This window comes from Amphibalanus amphitrite, unplaced genomic scaffold, assembly GCF_019059575.1.
Source record: "Amphibalanus amphitrite isolate SeventyFive unplaced genomic scaffold, NRLGWU_Aamphi_draft 001169F_arrow, whole genome shotgun sequence".
Lineage (NCBI taxonomy): Eukaryota > Metazoa > Arthropoda > Thecostraca > Balanomorpha > Balanidae > Amphibalanus > Amphibalanus amphitrite.
Genome location: NW_024882663.1, coordinates 80,016 through 99,947, shown reverse-complemented (window position 1 = coordinate 99,947; position 19,932 = coordinate 80,016). Strand labels below are relative to the sequence as shown.

General features: G+C 48.6%; 2 protein-coding genes across 4 annotated transcripts in view; one reads left to right on the top strand and one right to left on the bottom strand.

Moving 5' to 3' along the window:
- The first annotated feature begins 4,676 nt into the window (after nt 1-4,676).
- Nucleotides 4,677-5,938, top strand: LOC122370799 (DNA-binding protein SMUBP-2-like). Its single transcript, XM_043346699.1, has 2 exons — nt 4,677-5,417; nt 5,891-5,938. Exons 1-2 carry the CDS (start codon nt 4,677-4,679, stop codon nt 5,936-5,938), a joined length of 789 nt encoding a protein of 262 aa, XP_043202634.1.
- A 937-nt stretch (nt 5,939-6,875) lies between these two features.
- Nucleotides 6,876-19,932, bottom strand: part of LOC122370800 (nose resistant to fluoxetine protein 6-like) — a 28,818-nt gene continuing 15,761 nt past the window's right edge. Inside the window, exons 12-21 of one of the 3 annotated variants that reach the window (XM_043346701.1) lie at nt 19,683-19,818; nt 19,093-19,285; nt 18,583-18,725; nt 18,196-18,307; nt 16,333-17,758; nt 11,356-11,449; nt 9,623-9,843; nt 9,251-9,415; nt 7,778-8,899; nt 6,876-7,482 (exon numbers count right to left, since the gene is read on the bottom strand). In XM_043346701.1, coding sequence (XP_043202636.1) covers nt 17,679-17,758; nt 18,196-18,307; nt 18,583-18,725; nt 19,093-19,285; nt 19,683-19,818 — 664 coding nt within the window. In that variant the 3' untranslated portion in view covers nt 6,876-7,482; nt 7,778-8,899; nt 9,251-9,415; ... (1 more) ...; nt 11,356-11,449; nt 16,333-17,678. Of the gene's footprint in view, nt 7,483-7,777; nt 8,900-9,250; nt 9,416-9,622; nt 9,844-11,355; nt 11,450-16,332; nt 17,759-18,195; nt 18,308-18,582; nt 18,726-19,092; nt 19,286-19,682; nt 19,819-19,932 lie in introns of those variants that run through there. The other 2 variants (XM_043346700.1, XM_043346702.1) reach the window with 2 other exon arrangements.

Here is a 19,932-nt window from a genome sequence, read left to right as displayed (position 1 = left end):
CTCCTGTTGATCACCGCCCTCCTATCCACTGGCACCTTCCTGTTGACCAGCGCCCTCCGCACAGACGCCCTCCTGTTCGTGTCATCCTCTTGAGCAAAGGCGCCCTGCTCACCATTGCCACCCCCATTTTAATCGTCACCCTTCCGCTCATTGGCGACTTCCAGTTGATGACCGCCCTCCCACCTATTGGCGACCTCTTGTTGATCGCCACCCTCCTATTGGTGCTCTCCTGTTCCTCGCCACCCTCTTACCTGGTGGCGCCCTCCTGTTGATTGTTGATCGGCGCCCTCCTACCTATTGGTGCCCTCCTGTTGATCGCTGCCCTTCTATCCATTGGCGCCCTCCTGCTGCTCGCCAACTTCCTACCTATCGGTGCCCTACTGTCGAAACTCGGGATGTTGATCGGGGCTCTTCTACCTATTAGTGCCCTCCTGTGGATCGCAGCCCTTCTACCTATTGGCAACATCCGTTGATCGCTGCCCTCCTATCATTTATTTACTCCTTTGGCATGTTTTTCAACTTAGTCGTTCTATTGCACATAGTTGATGTCTTGCCTGTGAAAACTGCCACAAATGAACGTGCATTCAGCACAATGAATGAAGTATCTATACCTACCAAAACTATCTACGCTCTACGATGCATAAAACACGTCTTTGGTCTTAACGGATTGATCCTACTTTACGTGCATCATGGCATCTATATGGATTACGATTAAGTATTGTCAACAGGTTCGGGCGCAACAGCAGGCATCTGAAGTTTCGGTGATTGAAACTGGTTATGTGGGTACACTGTATGCATCTGTGAGAAGGCTATGAAGGCTGGTCTGAGGTAATTTGGATGATGTTTACGCATCTCGCGCTCCGGTATCAATCCGATACGGTGATCTGGTGCGTAGATATGCCACCGCCAATAAACTTTTATACATCGACACCCATGAGCCAAGCTTTCTGTACAGTTTGTGTGGCAGCGGCCCGACCAAACCTTAGGTATTTTTTACACCTTCAAATTTGGTAAAAGAGCGAGAGGAGCTTTGAACAGTGATCGTATAAAAGGCGTGCCTAAAAAGCGGAGGAAAAGGTTGTTATCAAAAATTTCGCGCGCCTTCGGCGCAGCATTTCAAGAACACTTGACCTTTTGTGACCTGGAGTATAATGAATACACACGATGCAAAATCAATGCAGCACGACCTATACGAGGTTACGCAAAAAAAAAACTGGTGGCATGGTAAAAAACGCCTCCCAACCCCCCAACCCCCACTGAGCGATTTTTTATCTCGCGACCGTATGGCGCCCTCCTTGGGTGAGGTGGCGCCCTCCAAACCCTTGGCCCCCCCCTTCGCGATTTTCTAAATACGCCGCTGCTGCTGTTTCCCCGTTTTTTTTTTCTCTCACAAACTTTTGCAGTTTTCGAGGACTAGGGAGGCCGTTGACTCAACACGTCGTTCCGTAGCAAACTGTTGCATACTTGGTTATTCCTCGGATTTCGTCTGGTGACTATTCGTAAAATGAGTCGTCGTGGCATTGTTAGCACCAGCCACTAAGGGCCGGAGCTTCACTGCCGCTGGGGAGTTTTGGGTACTCGGTCATCGCATAGGGATTTCCCCGCGAGCCAGCGCTGCCAGGCGGGCGGCCCGGCAAAACGGCCTGTGCCTTTGTGTCGGCCGGCGGAACAGGAGGGGCGCCGAGCTGGCCTTGGGTGTGCCGTGTACTGCAGGGCTGCAGCGGAAACGGGTGAGTACCTCGGACTGCCGGTACCTCTGCCTGTAACGTACTGCTTATAGCTTGTATCCATAACATGTGCACTTGTGAAGTTGTTAAACCTATGAAGCTAGCTGTTTCGTGATCTTTGCTGAAGTTTGCTAAGTCAGTGGTTAGACTTTAGGTAGGGGAGAGTGGGGTAAGATGCCCAGGGTGGGAAAGACGCCCCACCCCCTCTAGCGGCGAAACAAAGAATCGGACCTGGAAATTAATGTTCTTAGCGTAAAGCGGAAGCCTGCCTTGTTAACTGCACAAAAATTTGCGAAGCTCAGTTGGGCAACGGCTGGCTGATGATTGCATGTTTTTTATTTGCTGCTTTCAAAAAATATTTTGGTGTCAAAACATTGTAAATATCAAAGAAGGTAAATAATTTTTGCGTCCCTTGCTATAGTCGTGATACATAAGCATGCGTGTACTGTGTCCCAAACAGTTTGTTTCAGGGTGTAGTTTTATGGCTAACAAATTGTACTGATTTAATGTTACTTCGGTACCTTGGGGTAAGATGCCCCTGTCCTGATGGGGAAAGACGCCCCCCTAAATCCGTAGGCTGTCATTCAAACAGCCCGTCAAATCATTTATTACATACTTGTGATGTAGACAAAAGCCGATCTGGGACTATTGAGAGTCCAGTACGGTCGGGTGCTCACCATGCCGGTCTCTCGGCCCACGTAGCGACTTTTTGGGCGGCATCTGACTCTGAGAGCCCTCACGACGGCCTCTGTGGGCCCCATTATTGGCTCCAGGGCCCCTCACGACATCCTTTGAGGGCTCCCACGTTGGCCCCACGGGCCGCGCTGGCATCGGAGGTCCCCACGATGGGCTAGAGGGCCCTCAAGCATCATGAACACCTATAAGAGCCCCACAGTGGTCTCCAAACGCCACCACGGAGGCTTGTTTGGCCGCGCTGGACTATGATGGCCCTAACGATGACCTCTGAAGCCACTTACGACTACTTTTGAGGGCCCTTATGATGATGATGTTTGGTGTCTACTGCAGGCTCGAAGGGACTACTGATTCGTTCAGGCGATTCACGTGCCCATTTATGTCACTTATAGTGCAGGGGGCATCTTTCCCAACGTCAGGGGGCGTCTTTCCCACCCTGTGGGGTAAGATGCCCCCTTTCACTTCTTCAGGAAAATGCTTAATAGCAAAAAAGAAGTTATAATATTTCAGGGACGAAAGTGTGATATTTTTGGAGAAAAATGATGTCGGCTTCCGTTGAAACTCCAAGTTTTTGCTTTCCCATCGTCATTTTCGAATAATATATGATACAGCAAAACCCTGGGCATCTTTCCCCACTCTCCCCTATATTAAAATGATTTGGATTGCGACTATTTCTATATTCTCTGCTCACAGTGTCTGTCTGTATTTACATACAATGAGTATGCAATGCCTTGAAATTAGGTAGGTAGGTATTTACATCATTCAGGAGTAGGTATGCACGAGTAGGTATCTTGTTTCATTTGTAGCTTGAAGGCTTATTCAATACTCATGGTTTGCTTTGTTGAATGGATGTTAATTGGATAATCCCTGAGTGCAATTGACAGCGGTATACCTAAGATGGTTGATAATTTCTGCACTGTCGCAATTTCCAGCAAAAAGACATCCAGAAACCACTTAACATTTATTTAACACTTCACACTTATTCAGTTTATTTTGCTCCTAATACTTTTAATAGACTAATTTTACTATGTTTTACAAATATAGATTTATTTTACTAGATTTATCAAATAGTAAAGGACCTAAGCTGAATAGTTTGCTTACTACCCAGTGGATAGTGTGCACAAAAAAGTGTTTCCTCAAGAGTATTAAGACGTACACACCATTTTCCCTTACTCCTTATGTAGGTATAGGTACGAGTAGTCTAGTGCGTACGCGTAGGATTAGCTTTCAACATGTTATCATGCATATGTGCCTTGTTTCAGACGGCGATCATGGCTATGCTGCCTAGGGCAGCACTGGTGGAGCTCCACCAAAGTCTTCTGAGACTGGAACGACAAGAAGAGGAGCAGCGACAGGAGCAGCTAAGCAAAGACTGCGAGCCAATGCTAGGGCTGGTGGTGGACAGTACAAAAGAACAACTCGACGTGTATATCATGTCCGTGCGTCACAGGTCACACGAGCAGCTGCCAAAGCACTGCATAGAACAGGGCAGCAGGGTAGCGGTATCTCCATCTCTGAGCGTTAGCATAGACTTCGAGTGTGTCGCCTCTTCATTTGCAGTGGTTTCTAAGGTGACATCTCATACTCTTACACTGACGTTTGCGTACGACCCACCCTTGTACTCTGGTCAGATGGTAAACGTAATGCTAAATGAAATATCCCAGCACACCCAGCTGGAAGACGCGATGTCTTGGGTAAAGAATATTGACACGACAAGTTCTACCCATCCCGCAGCTCCTGTGGTGCGGCTTTTGTTTAACGAGGATGAAGGACCAGTTCGTGGACAAGGGCTAGGCAATGGTGTCGACATAGTGTCGTTACAGCCACGTTTCATCAACCAGAACTTGGACGCGTCCCAGCGGCAGGCAGTGGGTCTGGCTCTGCGAGATCGACCGCTGACGGTCATCCACGGTCCTCCCGGTACTGGCAAAACCACAACGATCGTGGAGGTGATTCTCCAGCACGTCGAACGAGGTCAACGCGTGCTGGTCTGCGCACCCTCCATTCTCCAACAAGGCCGTGGACAACCTGCTGGAAGGTGTGTGGAAGCAAACGCGGAAGGCCCACTGGTCTCTGCGTATGGCGGAGGTGACTCGGCTCGGGCACTTGGCGAGAATGGAGGTAAAACACAGACGCTTTTCACATACAGTAAAGCTCAAGAGACGCCTGAAAAGGAAAAGTGGCAAAGAAACACGGGAACAAATTCAAGAAAGGAAAGCCGCATTGGCTGACCTGCTCAGAGAAACCTCCGTGCTGATGAGTACGCTGGCATCCGTGCGCAGTGTAGACCTGGAACACTATTTCGACCTGCTGGTGATCGACGAGTGCGGCCAGGCGACAGAGCCCGCCTGCTGGCTAGCCATCCCACTCGCCAAGCGAGTGCTGCTGGCTGGTGATCCTCACCAGCTGCCGCCGACCATCCTCAGCCAAGAGGCAGCCAGTGGTGGTCTGGCTGTCTCGCTGATGGAGCGACAGATGGGACTGCACGGGGAGGGCGTCGTCCACATGCTGGACACCCAGTACCGCATGCACGCGCTGATTCAGGAGTGGTCCTCGAAGACTCTGTACGGCAGTAAGCTGAAGGCCTCGAAAAAAGTCGCCAGTCGTCAGCTGACGGACTTGCCCGGTGTGAGCAGTACGTCACGGACGCAGCAGACCCTCCTCCTTGTGGACTCGGCTGGATGTGGTCTTAGGGAGGCACAGGATGTGAATACCAGCTCGCACAGCAACACTGGCGAGGCAGAACTGGTGGTTTGCCACGCGAGATCCCTGATCAATGTGGGACTTCAGGCAGAGGACATCGGCGTGATCACCCCATACAAGCAGCAGGTGAAGCTCATCTCTGCCAGACTGCGCACAGCTGGATTGAACGTGGAGGTGAACTCTGTGGACGGATACCAGGGTCGTGAGAAGGAGGCCATCCTGCTCTCTCTGGTGCGTTCCAACGCACGCGGTCAGGTGGGCTTCGTGGGCGACCGGCGGCGGCTGAACGTGGCAGTGACACGTGCGCGGCGGCACTTGTTTGTCGTATGCGACACATCCACCGTCTGGCAGAACAAGACGATTCGCTCTTTTTTGGAGCACATGGATCGCAGCGGCGAGACACGCTCCGCGTACTGTGAACGATGCCCTGGTGGGAAGAAGGGACGTGAAACCAGTGCGGCATCTTCACTTCTTCCGTCAGTCCTCGCTGCGTCTCGACAACCAAGATCAGTCGGCAGTCGGCAGCCAACATCGGTTGGCAGTGGGCAGCCGAAATCAGTCGGAAGTATGCTCAAACCGAGACCTCTGGAGGGCAAACGCGTGGATGAGGCCTCGGTTGCAAGGCTGACTGAAAGCGTAGGCTCCATGACCCTGAGATACAGACGCACTGAACTCGTCCGTCATTCAAACCAGTCGCCACTGCCTGCGGCCTGCGGTTCCTCAGCTACTGCATCTGCTGTCCGTGGCTCTGTGTCCGTCGCCCCTAGTTATACGTCCGTGACCCGTGGCTCCAAGTCCGTCACTCATGGTTCTGAGCCTGTCATGCGTGGTCTAGATTCCGTCACGTGTGATTCTGATGTCAGTGCCCGCGTCGGGCGTGGTTCTGTCTCGGTCACTCGTGGTTCGGCACTCAGCGTGTCGGCTACGCGTGGTTCCGTATATGGGACATGTGATTCTGATGCCAATGGACCAGCCATTTGCAGAAGCAATGCATGTGCGGCTACAGGTCGCCCCTCTGCAGTCAGAGTGTCTGACGCTCCAGGTCGCAACTACCCAAGAGAGCCTGTCGGTACTTCTACCGATCTGCCGTGGTTCTGTCGCATTCTGTGATGCAACAACTTTCACTGGCTGCGCACTGCGCAATGCCCACTTCTCGTTGCTGGAGTCTTTCACATCGTTGTTCCCTTGATCAGGGTTACTACCTATGTAAATGCGAGGAACGTGATGGCTTCAAGTGTACATAAAACGTGGGAATATGTTACCGTCATAGGCTCATTTGAGGGGATGTCGCGACACTTTTCAAAGAACTGTAGCGTGCAGCGTGCGTGTGCACAAGCTAGTGCTAAAATGTATGTACCAAGCAGCCATGCTACTTCTCTCATTATGTATTCGTTACACAGAAACCTTTCTCTTATTGATTATGCTGTACCAAGAAGGAAGATTTTGGAAATAGCTACTTAATTTAGACGATCTTATGGGGCATGCTTATTCGATGAAAATCACGTTTCCACTGATCATTTAGCATTGAAATATACAATAAAAATATCTTGTTTGTGCCTTCAGGGTGGATTGGGCGAGGCACTTGATTGTGCATCATGCAATAGGCACACCAAGTGCATTTGTCACCATGTGGCGGTGGATGATACGATTGAGCGAAGGGCAAAGTGACGACTCTTGGTTGTGAGGCTCCTCTTCCAAATAGCTCTTGCTAAGACGAAGTAGATAGGATAGAAGCAACAGTAAGACACAAAGTTTCGCTAAGTTGCGGCTTGAGTATGTTTATTTGGAATATAAATGCAATACACTTCGTGTAACTGATAACTGTTACATGCAAAATTAACATTGTAAATAGTCCCGGACATGATGACACGATTCTTATCAGTGTTATATATCTACATGGAAACGCTTCAACATCATAATCAACACCCCAGCACAGGCAGAACCTCGGATGATCCTGAGCCACTCAATCGCACATGGTCCATCCGTCAAACGCCAGCCGTGCTCTGGCGGAGCTCTCAAGGCAGCTTCTTTAGCTCGGCACTCAGTGAAGCGGGTTTAGAGGTTGACTCTGAGCCGGCGGGACGCGGCCGCTGCTCTGCCGACGGACGAGCCGGAGGGCTCTCGGGAGCCTCCGCCGTCCCTGTCTGCCAGCCAGGTGGCTGCCAGTCACAGCTCCGCCGAGCCGGTGCACCTTACCCCCGGGTGCAGTCCGTCTGATGGCCGGCTGACGTGGTCGTCCGGCCCCGACCCGTGTGGCGCGCTGCGCGCTAGTCTTCCTGGTCCGAGTCCGTCGATACGCCATGTGGGCGGCGCCAGACTCGTTGCTCCCACATCCGTCCGCATTGACCTCGACGCCAAGCTGGGAGGGAATGGCGAACGGTGTCGATGCAAATGACATACGGAATTTCAGTAACAACGAAATTGATTAACCTTTTTAAATGTTAATTTTGAATTAGTTGATTTATTAGGGCGGCATTTGCTTCAAAGCTTCGTAGATAAATGAGTTATTTTAAGTTGCATTGTTCTTTTTACTTAATAATGCAAGAAACCTTCGCCAGTCTCCTCGTCAATAACACTGGACACGATTGAAAAGGCGAATAGAGCAGTGCATTATGACATGCATATGAATTAACAAGTGGGTAAGAGCTGCTCACCTGTTTCATCTGCCGGATCCAGGTGAGGTCGTCGGATCTGGGGAATTTTCTGGGCCGGCCCCGGCGCGGCGGCATGATGCGTCTCCATGCCTGCCACTCCTCCTCCAGCATGCAGTCGGGCATGGCTCGGAGCGGCGGTACCGACCGGCGGCGCGCGGGCGGGGCTGCCGCAGGGTAGCCCAGTAGGTCCAGTTCTTTTTGCACCGTGCGCCGCAGACGTGTCAGAAGGTCCCGGCTGGGCCGCTGCCGGGTGACGCCGGTGCGGTAGCCGAGCTGGGCAGCCTCGGTGGTATCAGGACTTGGCGGCGGCGGTCCCCGCAGCAGCGCCAGAGCGGCAGCTGCGTCCAGCAGCTGCAGCTGCAGCGGCACCGTGTATACGGCGGGACGAGCACCGGTGTCATCAGCGAGCGGCCGGAGGTCTGAACCCGGACCCGTAGCGCTAGCGGCTTGCTCTTTTTTCTTCACTTCTGAAGGCTTTTCTTTCATCTTCCTGTAAAGTCTTGTTTGCTTGTATGATTTTCTCTCGTCAGGCTGCCGCAAGTTGTAGGACGCGCTTAATTTTATGGTCCTTTTCTTACGTTGTCGTCCTCTGCGCTTTAGGTGCTTTGAGCCTTCGAAACCACTGTGCCTATTTCGCGAGCAGATTTCTTCGACGGGTATTGATTGATGAACCTCCTCCTTTGCGAAGCCCCTAAACCCTTCTTTCTCCTCTGACAGTGGGCTGGATGGGCTGGGTAGGACATAGCTGGTTTCCTCTACAAGGTCCCGAATCTGATCGACCGCCTGTACGCCGTCCAACCGATCCTGTACCGTCTGGGCAGCACTTCTGGCACATCCGGTCACAAGCTCTTCCATGGTAAAACTGAGCACGGTGGTGAGGGAGGCTGCAAGTGGTGGTTTGTCACCAGGCCGTGTCGTTGTCCCGGTACTAGCCTGGGGCGGTTCTGGACTGAAGGAGCTGGAGGGATAACTGTTGTCTGATGTATTGCACGACCAGGACTCCAGGAGAGGGTGCAGAGACGCCAGCACGGTAGGAGATGATGGAGCAGAGAATACGGCCTTCACAGGCTCCAACGCCGCCAAAGGAACGGGAGAGGTTGCGATTTCCGGCCAGTCCTGTACCTACAACAGTGCGTCGTTAGCTTTTAGATATCCGGAATTATGCACGATTTTTTCGCCGATTAGTTCGCCTTATACCTACTCGTCCTTTCCAGAAACCACAAGGGGACCACAATGCTCCAAAGCTACCAGATAAGGACCTCGAGATATATAAATGTTTTTTGTACTTAGCTTTCACGCCATAATCAAACAGTATCCTCGTAGCCTTGACAATATGGATACCTATGCAATCATCTGGCGTTTGTTTGTTTCGTCTGGCAAAGATGATGCCATTTGAAAGGGACCCAGGTAATGCTGTTGGTGAAGATACCTATATGTTCTGCTTTTGAGGGGAATTGAGGGAGAGGTTCTAACCTCAGTGGGCTCTGCCGGCGAATGTTTCGTGGGAGCAGAACCAACTGACGCAGACAGACAGAGACGACATCGCCAGTCGAGCTGAGCTTCTTCGGAACACGGCACGTCCCGCTCCTCGACACAGTACAGATGGTACTGACTCCCGCAGCCGCGGCAGGAGAGCAGCTGAAACACGGTTCAGGTGACAGCGAGTACCACCCACCATATGACGACGGCTGTACCGCGGTTAGTAAGTGGCTAATGGTGGGCCGCCGCCCGACATTTTACATGGTCATTGGTCAAACAATGGCTTGCGCGTATACAAAAAGTACACGTAAATAAATCGGATGCTCCTTTTTAAGCGACAGGCTTAGCTGGTTTAACTAACGGTACCTCAGTGTCCGGATCGGCTCCGCACAGTGCGCATGCGGCGACGGATGGCGACAGGTCGCCGACCAGTGTCACTCCGTGTAGCCAGACCTCGGCAGGGCTGTTCAGCATGTCCATCAGCTCCGCTGTGCCATCAGAGTCAGGACTGGGGCTCGGACCTGTCTCCGGTGGAGATAGCTGCTGCTTCGAGGCCGGTCTTCGACCCCGTTGCGCATTCGGGCCACCTGATTGATAGGAAAGGGGAGGGGCTAACCAGAGAGCCTGCCATTGAAAATCATCCTGTCACTTGTTATAAGCTCGGTATGTTGAGTGGTTAGGGATACCGGATTTGCACTTTGCAGCCTCACCCTGCAGAGTTTGTAAAGCGACGGTAAGGCTCGAGAGACCGACCAACTTATCTACAATGACCAAGACACATACACATTGCTTCAAGCGCTTCACAAATTTCCCCTTTCTTTCTTACGTTTGCCAGAGCCATAGTGGCCGCCTGTGTGCATCACATCACAAGCAACGTCCTTGCGCTGCGCGTGTGTGAAGAGTCCAGATTTCTCTATACTCGCCGAACTCTTATTTTCTTATTTCTCTAATATTTCTCATATTTGATCTAAGCTCATGGGTTTAGCCTCCAGAGGGTAAAAACTCAAAATTTGTCGTTGTTACGGTAGAAGTTTTTGCATGATAACTTTTTTACTCCAAGGTTGTATTGCGCTGATTTTAACGGCGTCGCGGTTGTCTCGTCGAGACGCGTCGAATAAACAATAATTGTTGACTTAAAAAGATCAACTTAAGAATTTGACCTCAGGTCAAGGTCACGGAAAAGGTCATGTTGCATGGCATTCGATTCGTTTTGTTGGGCTGAGAACATTCATTGTGTTTTCAGCAATCTAGCATGTTTATACCTAAAGTCGTTGTCAAAAACTGTTTGAGACGTTTCACGACCTGAGTTGACCTTAGGGGTCTAAAAGGGGGTCACAGGCGCAATTTTCGGGCTCACCTCCGTGTCACTTTCACCTGTGCCCCGATGTTTGAGGATGTTTTCTGCCAAAAGAAAAGCATTTAATGGAGAGGTCACAAAGTTGACCTGATCTTAGGCCACCGATAGATAAATTCCGAGATATGCGACTTGTAACCGATTTCCTCATGCAATAGCAGGGGCGCGGGAACTACTTTCAGACTGGGGGGCACACCATAATAGAGATCAACCTAGGGTAGGTACCTCCAAATCTAGTTTTCTCGCTGGTTTTAGGCCAATTATTTTACATCCCTTGGCTTTTTCAGTAAGAAATGAAACATTTGCAAAAAAGTGCGGTATTCCGTCTGAAAGCATGGGGGCACCGCCCCCACAGCCCAAGAGTTAGGGGGGCAAGCTGTCCCCACTGCCTCCCCCCCCCCCCCCTCGGTTCCCGCGCCTATGTGTAATAGCTTGAGCTTCAAACTTCTGGGATGTATAGTGTATACTGTAGAAATGACTGAATCATTAAGTTTTTTTTAGAGACATGGTTACTTAAATTGCCCTGGTACCATGACCTTACGTGACCTGGGGTCAAAAATCTCGCACACGATGCGAAATTGATATATCATACCAAGTTTCGCGGCGTTGCGCGGCGCAGTTTTCCTTACACTCGCAAAAAAAAACTGGTAGGTGTGGCCAAAAACGCATACTCGTCCCCCCACCCCCACCCCACCCACCCACCCACTCGGTCGAAGGTGAAGCTTGGGTTAAGCTACTTCCATACCTGTGCGTCTTGATAACAAGGTGTGAGCACGCTCCCGATGAAATGACTTTTTATGAGCTGGAAGTGACCGCGAGGTTCTCTTCAAATATTTGGCCTGGAAACACCGATGAGGGCCGATATCAAAAGATCAAACATGGTTCGAACTTATAAGAAATAATTAGAAATAATGTAACCTTTGTTAGGTTCCGTATTCTCAGCCGTATGGTATTTTGGGTAACAACAAATGTGGCATATTAGGAAAAAGGTATCAGAGAAGGCGAACCTACGGTGCAGGATTAGGATGTGAAAGATAACCTACATCTGTCCCAAAAACTACAAGTGCCCCTTTTCAACTCCGCATGATCACTTGCTGCCCTTATGTGAAACTAGTTTGGTTAAGAAGCATCGGTAGTTTTTAGAGCCCAATTCGTTATCCCGCGCCGTGCTTTCGAAACACCCAACGCATAACTCGGTAACCAGTAGATATACATACAGCGCCGCGGAATAGCGCGATCGATAGCTTTTTTAACGCTTTTTCGCCATCACGTCCTCCATCACATCCTCCATCATGCCAATTTGACCTCAGGCCAACGGTCTAGCCTCCAGCCCAGGGACGTAGCCAAGGGGGGGCGGAGCGGGCGCCCGCCCCTCCCTTGGGGTTTTCAGGAGGCCCCCCGAAAGGATTCAGGCCAACGTGGGCCGAAGGCCCACGTTGGCCTGAATCCTTTCGGCCTGAATCCAACGTAGGCCGAAGGCCCACGTTGGCCAAAATCACGTCGGAGGCGAACGAAATTCACGCGGGAATCTAAAAAATGACGTCAGAACAATCAGGGCCCTCTGACCATCCTGACAAGTGACAGCTAGGGCCCTTCTCATCTCCTGTGAATAACCACTAGTGTCTGTGTCTGACTGCTAGGGCCCCTCTGACTCCTCAGTAGAGAGGAGGCCCTCTGTGGGTAGGAGGCCCTGTGTAGAGAGGAGGCCCTCTGCAAAAAGGAGGCCCTCTGTAAAAAGAGGCCCTCTGTAAAAAAGAGGCCCTCTGTAAAAAAGAGGCCCTCTGTAAAAAGGAGGCCCTCTGTAGAGAGCAGGCCCTCTGTAAAGAGGAAATCGTCTGAAATCAGAAGGCCCTTTGAAGAGAGGAGGCCCTCTGTAGAGGAGGACTCCCTCAGTAGAAAGGAGGTCCTCTGCAGGTAGGAGGCCCTCTGTAGAGTAAAGGCCCTCTGAAGAGAGGAGGCCCTTTGCAGAGATGAGGTCCTCTGTACCTATAGAGGAGGTCCTGTGTAGAGACGAGACTCTGAAGAGAGGAGGCCCTACATATGTAGATAGGAAGCCCTCTGTAGAGAGGAGGTCCCTGTAGGGACTAGAGAGGAGGCCCTCTGTAGAGAGGATCCCCTCTGTAAAGGAGGCCCTCTGGAGAGAAAGACACCCTCAGCAGAGAGGAGGCCCTCTGTAGATAAGAGGCAATCTGTAGAGAGGAAGCCCTCTGTAGATAAGAGGCCCTCTGTGGGCAGGAGGCCCCCGGTAGTCAAAGACAGCGTCGTATATTAAGTACATAGAGTGGAGGCCCACTGTAAGCAAATTACCTTCTGGCTTCTGTTCCCTGCTACTCTCTATAGAGAGTTCTCAGTTCTCTATAGTGAGAACTGAGAACTCAGGAAACTGTACAGAATAGACTCCCAACCGCGTCGCCGCCCACTGTAGGAACTAGGAAGGAACAGGGGAGGAGGTCCTCTGTAAACAGAAGGCCCTATCCTATGTAGACAAATTATTTGTATAAATGCGCTCAGAGAAATCATGCCGGGTGCCGTCAACGGTTTTGCCGTCAACGGTTTTACCTGCAGTGGCCGCAAAAACTGCCAAAATAGCCGATATTTTCGGAAACCAGTTTTCGGCAATAACCTACGTCTCAAAATTTGCACGAACTTCCCTTTACCAGCATCGTGTTCCTCTCGTCAAGACGTGTGGAATGAACTATCAATTGACCTTGAAAGGTCAACTTGAAAATTTGGCCTCAGGTCAAGATCATGACCTGACCGATAAGGGCTAAGTTCCATATCAGTCCATCCGTATCGTCGAGCCAAACACAACTAAGGTGTATTCATCGCTCTAGCATGCCTCTATCAAAAGTTATTCGCGAAAAACAGTCAGATACCATTGGTGACCTGAGATGACCTCAGGGTTATCAAAAGGGGTCACGGGTGCCATTTTCATGTTCAGTGTGTCAAAGATACTAGTAATTCAGTGTTTTAGAGTGTTTATAATGACTTCCGTCTAAAAAGGCGACTTTCAATTTAAGGTCGCAAAATTGACCAGACCTTTGTCATCGATATCAAAATTCCAAGACATACACTTTTTGCATTTTGTCGCTCTTGTGCGTTTGCATCTCTAAAAGTTTCAAAGTGTTTGGTCACTCCGTGTAGCTTTGGCAGACATCGAAACTTTTATGTAGTGAGGTCATTTGACCTGACATGGTGACCTGACCTTAAGTGACCAGAGTCTGAAATTTTCACAACGTATGTAGAAATGATGTAGGATAAAGTGTGCCGCGCCGCCGTTTTTGATATATTCACGGAAAACTGCAGGGGGTGTTTAACACCCCCCCCCCCCCGGCAGGGCGCGGGTTAAAGGATGAGCAGCCCATTTCTGTAATATATACCTGTGGCTGTGTTGGTATTTTTACGATGGATGCAATTACCCAACCATTTATCAGACCGTGGTGATATTCCCATAGCCATGCTTCGCACAACTCATAATAATTTATTTTACCGGGAAATTAATATATATCTATCCATCGATTGTTTGTTTCATCTACGGCGTAAATGAAGCAAACCACCTGGACCTAGGAAAATTTACTAACGGAACCACGTTTTACTTACAGCAAGTAAACGTGGCATCATTCACACAGAAAAAATTGATAACCGTATAGTTTCAATCTTGCAGACGTCAGTCAGGTCAGAATCGTGACAAGCCTATTGGAAAATATAATGAACTGTGTCCTGCTTCGAGAAAACGAGTCAAAACCACCCAATTCTTTCTGAATTACGTCAGATTATCTGATCTGTAAGCACCCAGGTGGCATTTACTGACAGGGGCACCGGGAAGGATCATCTGAGGTGAGGTGAGGTCATCAACAGTTTTTAGCCAATAAATCACGACATGATGGGGCTAAATAGTTGTTAGTGTACCAAACCGTTCGCCTGGTCATGCGCCGATTGGTACCCAGCGTGACCTTCCTAGGTCAGATTATGAAGTTGACCTATCTATGTAGGTCGTGATAAACCATGTTATTTGTTATGACCTCTGGCGACCTCAATAGGTATTGACCTGACCCAAAAAAGTTGTTTGCAAAAGTTGTAAGTCGTTCAACGAACTATCAAACGCCGTTGCCGTTTGTCGCTACGATTCGTGCTTTTCGAGTTCTGACGGGGGCCAAAAAGGCCCCCGCCCGATTCAGAGTCTTTCAGAGCCCGCCCGGAATACGGTTAAGCGCTTGAACGATATATGATAATACACCAAGTGTTACTCTGACCGTCATCCAGTATCCACCCATTCCTCGCAGATACTCCCCCTCCTGCTGCGGTTCGGCCGCCACCGCCGCGCCGCCGCAGCCGGCGCTCGAGTTTTTTTTCTTTTTGCCAGTTACCATGCCACTCGGAGACTTGTGATATGCGTATGTTTCTTACCGCTGCAGCGGTAAGAATAAAGAAACATACCAGTGCGCTGGCCATATGAAAGCTGAACCAAAGTCTGCATTATGTTGCATATGTAATTATGTAGGCATGAGACCCTCTGTAGAAAGGAGGCCCCTTTAGGGAGGAGGCCCTCTGTAGAAAGGAGGCCCCCGGGATTCCTCCGCCCCTCCCTTGGCCAAATCCTAGCTACGTGCCTGCTCCAGCCAGTGGGCAAAAATTCTAGTTTTTTTTTACGAAAATTGTTTTTATGTAATAGCTTTAAACTCGAGGGAGCTACGACATTATACTTTTGCCGCATCGTGTTCCTCTTGTCGAGACGCGTCGAATGAACTATAAGTTGACTGAAAGATCATTTTGAAAATTTGACCAGGTCAAGATCATGACCTGACCGGAAAGAGTCATGCTCCAGATCAGTCGATCCGTATCGTCGATCTGAACTCATCTGACATGTTTTACTTTTCAACGCTCTAGCAAGTATCTACCAAAGTTATGGTACAAAAACTGCTGGTGACCTTTCATGACCTGAGATGGCCTCAGGGGCACAAAGAGGGGTCACGGGTGCAGTTTTCTGATTCAGTGTGTCACGTTTATCTATAAACTGATGTTTGAGTGTTTAAAACAACATTCGTCCAAAAGAGGTGCATTTCAATTTACTCCCATTGACTTAAATGTAGAGATCGCAAAGTTGACTTGACCTAAGGTCACAGGTATCAAAATTGTGAGATAGACATTTTATACACACTGTTACTTTTATCAACCGCTGAAAGTTTCAAAGTGATCGTTCATTGAATGTAGGTACTAGCTACACCGGGCCTTTCAACTTTCTGAGGTAAGGTCACTTGGCTTGACCTGGTGACCTGACCTTGAACGACTGGGTCTGGAATTTACACAACATTGTTGAAAAGAGGTATGAATAGATTTACTGAAAATGGTGACGCTTCGCGCCGCCGTTTTTGGGATATTTGCGAAAAAACCTGAGGAGGGCTTCAAAACGCCTACCTCGCGACCCCCCCCCCCCCCCACCACGGCACGGGTTATTGCAAGGAGGACTCGCAAGAAGTGCAAGAAGGTACCTATCCGATGTAGTTGTTTAATATTTTCGGCACCAATAGTCAAACAAGGTTAAGTTTAATTCAGACATTGCTTTCTTTTTAAACATTGAAATAAATTCATGATATGAACGTATTTGTTACAAAAGAGATTTGGTTGGATTTGTTCAACTATGGTGCATTCGCTAGGTAACATCTTGTGGAAAAGGCTTGGTACCTACCAGTTATTTTGTAATCCGAAGGCGATGCGCACTCACCTTTCTGCCAGCAGTAGGTCGATTGTGTGGTGCCATTCTGTCTATAGCGGCCAAGTATTTCATTTTCGCGAGTTTTTAGGTGATCTTTTGATACTGCTGGCTGTTAAACTCTTTTCTGAATTCGCATGTTCAATAGAAGGACGTGATTCTCGACAAAATGTGACCACCATCGTGTTATGGCATATGCGCATATGCGCCGGGCAGCATGTATAATGTTATAAGGTAACTTCTAAATGCATCTAGCTCCAGCAATTAAAACCAAGATTACTTTACTAATTAAAACTGCCCTTTGACTTTGCCTTTAACCATAACAAGCAAAAGAAAGATGCATCAAATTCAGTCAAAAAACAAATACCTCGTGAACGCATTGTTTAGATTGTAGTTCAAAGCACTTCCACGTCATTGTGTTTTCTGCCAGATGGAATGGTCAGCGCTGAAAGACATGTCAGCTTGCCACAGTCCCGAAGCCGGAGGCCCCATCCCTATTTCTATCGGGATATTATCTAATTTTTCCGATTTTGACCTTTCTTATGACCCTGTCGCGTACGTACAACTCATTTCAAGCGTAACCTCTTGATATGGTAAAATTTAAAATAGATCGTAAACTCTGCTGCCGTGATCGGCATGCGATGAAATTTATCAGCGAACATTCAAGGGCATCCTAAACAGAAAACGTTGTCTTGTCGGAACTCGGAGGAAATGCGTCTCACAACAGTGCTGAAACTTGTTCATCAATAATATTATTTATTGCCACAGTCATCAATCAAGAGTCCAAGACCACGCTGCTATTCAGATATCACACATGCAACCAGATATTTCATACGTTCAATGGACGATGGAAGCATGTTTTCTATCGTCATCGGATAGTTACGAAATCACTTTAACAATGAACATTGTACCTATAGTGTTGACTCGACAATTTATAACGAAAGAGTGGCAGCGAATCGTTCATCCCATTTCTGATTAACATTGCAACTTGCTGTGCACAAGTGATAACAGTGTACGTTAAAAAGAAGGTAGATACAGATCATCATCTGTGACTGTACATCTTGGATTACAATGTCCATTATGTAGTTTGCTGCCCGAAACTGTCACCCAAGGCCCTAGTCACCGACAAAAGGCTTTTGGTTCCTATTAAAGTTAAAAAAAGCAATTGTGGCAAAAGTGATGGGCACACACAGTATGGAAACAGTTTAAACACGCACTGCATATTTCTTCTTTACATTTAGCTAACACATCATTCATATTGACCAGCTACAATCGACTTGAAAAAGTAAATGAAATTGTGATTTATATGCAAGTAGACGTATGTATGCCTGTTAGGCAATGCTGCTTGAAACTCCTGCCTAGAATCTGGTCGAAGCTTCTAAGGGTGTGTCTTGTAGACCCGGATTGTCGATTCCCTTCTTCGTATTAGGCTTGCTCTCTGTAAAATAGCATGATATCAGCACTAAGGCTAAGCTATGTAAAATTTTTAACTTATGGCGACATTAACCAATTGTGCTGTGACATATGCTATTGGCAAATGGCATATAAATTTTCGTACGTTAGCCATGGTGTGTTTAAAACTAAAACAAGTTTATTTATTGATTGATCGGTTGTGGCAACATAAACAAAGTCATTTCCCCCATGTCTAATGCCCATGCCTAACCATACGATTCAGTATAAAATGGCATAACATAACACAAATAAATGTGCATTTAATTACACTGTTCATTAAAATTTGATTCCTTGGCAAGGCTGGAAAGCGAAAACACCTATATCCGAAACTATCTACTAGGAAGTTGAAGCCGAAGGTAGGTAGTATTCAACTTTGTCCTCAAAACAGAAATTCAAGATAAACGGCGAGGATGAGTGGCTCACGTCTTTTTGGGAAGATGATTTTTTCGATGGTCATCATTGGCGACTCGAAGCAGAGTGACAACACCGTGGCTAGTACCATCGAGATGAGAAGATTAGTCAGAAATGAATATACCTGAAACGGGAGAGCATCGCTTTGAAGGTGAATATCAGGGTACAAGGGTAATCTAACAGCCGTTATCATGGTAAACGTCGAATATACCTACTAAGAGTGCAAGCATTCATTGCGCTACGCATTATGCTGGTTGCTGAATAATATCTTTAAGCGATCTTAACTTTTGTTTTACATATAGTGAAAATGGACGGTATGCTTACAATGTATGTGGCAGATATTAGGACAAAATGAATATTTTATCGTTAGCGTGCCTAGTCGGGGCTGCCGACGCTCACCATGATGGTATTGCCGAAGGCGGACGGTATCCGGTACGAGGCAAAGTACCAGCACTGCACCTGCACGGCCACCAGGTACGTGGTGTACGAGAGCCGGCCCAGCGGGATGAACGCCTTGTACGAGAGCAGGGTGTCGACAAAACCTGCCGGGGGTCGGGTTAGCGGCGGGTCAGAGCCACGAATGTGTCAGGTCGGACTGGATTCAGCGCGACGGCGAGCTGATTTTGTTAATGCCATTATCAATACAGAATAGGCCACTACCAACGAAACGGCACAGTGTACCTATATACTAATCACCTGAGGAAGACTAAAATCATATTTTTATGTGTGACAGGACTTCCTGAAATGATGAGAAATTGTCCCAAAATTTCCTTTATTCAACTACATCTTAGGAACATGCAATATTAAGCAAGCATTGAATGACATGAATTATATGTATGGACCACCAATAAGAGCCGCACCAGGTCGCCCGTGCCGCGCGCAGTGGGGGCCCGCGTGCCCGTCACTCACCGCCGTAACCGGTGACGCAGGCGAACACCACCCACGAGATGGCGATGGCCCAGCCGAGCCGGTGCAGCGAGCCGTAAGACACCGCCTCGGCCATGGTGTAGGTGGCCTGCGGGTCCTTATTCCACTGGTGGGTGCTGTACACGATGGTCAGCGCCATAGCCGCCATCACCGTCCACGTGGCTAGGTTCACCGCCTACCGCAGAGTTATAGGTCAGAGGCCAGTTTTACCAACAGAAAAATAGCCGCCTGCCGGAATTTTTTGCCTAAAGACCGCTTTTCATACGGAGCGTAAACGCGATGGGCACGTACGCGGATAGGGCTTTATCGTTTACGCTCTGTATGTGAAGCGGTCTTTAGCGGTCTTTATGCAAAAAAAAAAATCCGGCAGGCGGCTATTTTTCTGTTGGTAAAACTGGCCTCAGAACTCGAAACAGACGAGCAGTCAGGTCAGAAACCAGCCAGTCAGAGACCGACGCGGGAGGTGCCTGATGAAGCCATGAGCGAGCCAAGAGTGCATGAGTGCAATGAGGGTCATTATATATTGACTGAAGTCCGCCATTTCAAATAAGTTTTTATCATTACAGACTGACCTTGGGAATGGTGATGGCAACTTTGTTCGTCTTGATGTGGTGAAGGATCAGCCCAGTGATGATTCCAATGATATAGGGGGATGCACGACACCACGGAACGACGTAAAAGTCCGTAAACATGTCCTCCGTTTTTGCTCTGAAAGAAAACACGATTATTCGATCATTGAGTAGATAAAGCTATAAGCTTATACTTAGCACTTGTTTTAATTACATGCAGCTTAATTTATTTGCTTTTTTACTTAAATGTCCT

Coding starts and splice junctions, on each gene's coding strand:
- LOC122370799 (XM_043346699.1), top strand. CDS start 4,677: ATGAGTACGCTGGCATCCGTGCGCAGTGTAGACCTGGAACACTATTTC. Junction 5,418..5,890: donor GGCGGCGGCTGAACGTGGCA/GTGACACGTGCG, acceptor CGTCGCCCCTAG/TTATACGTCCGTGACCCGTG.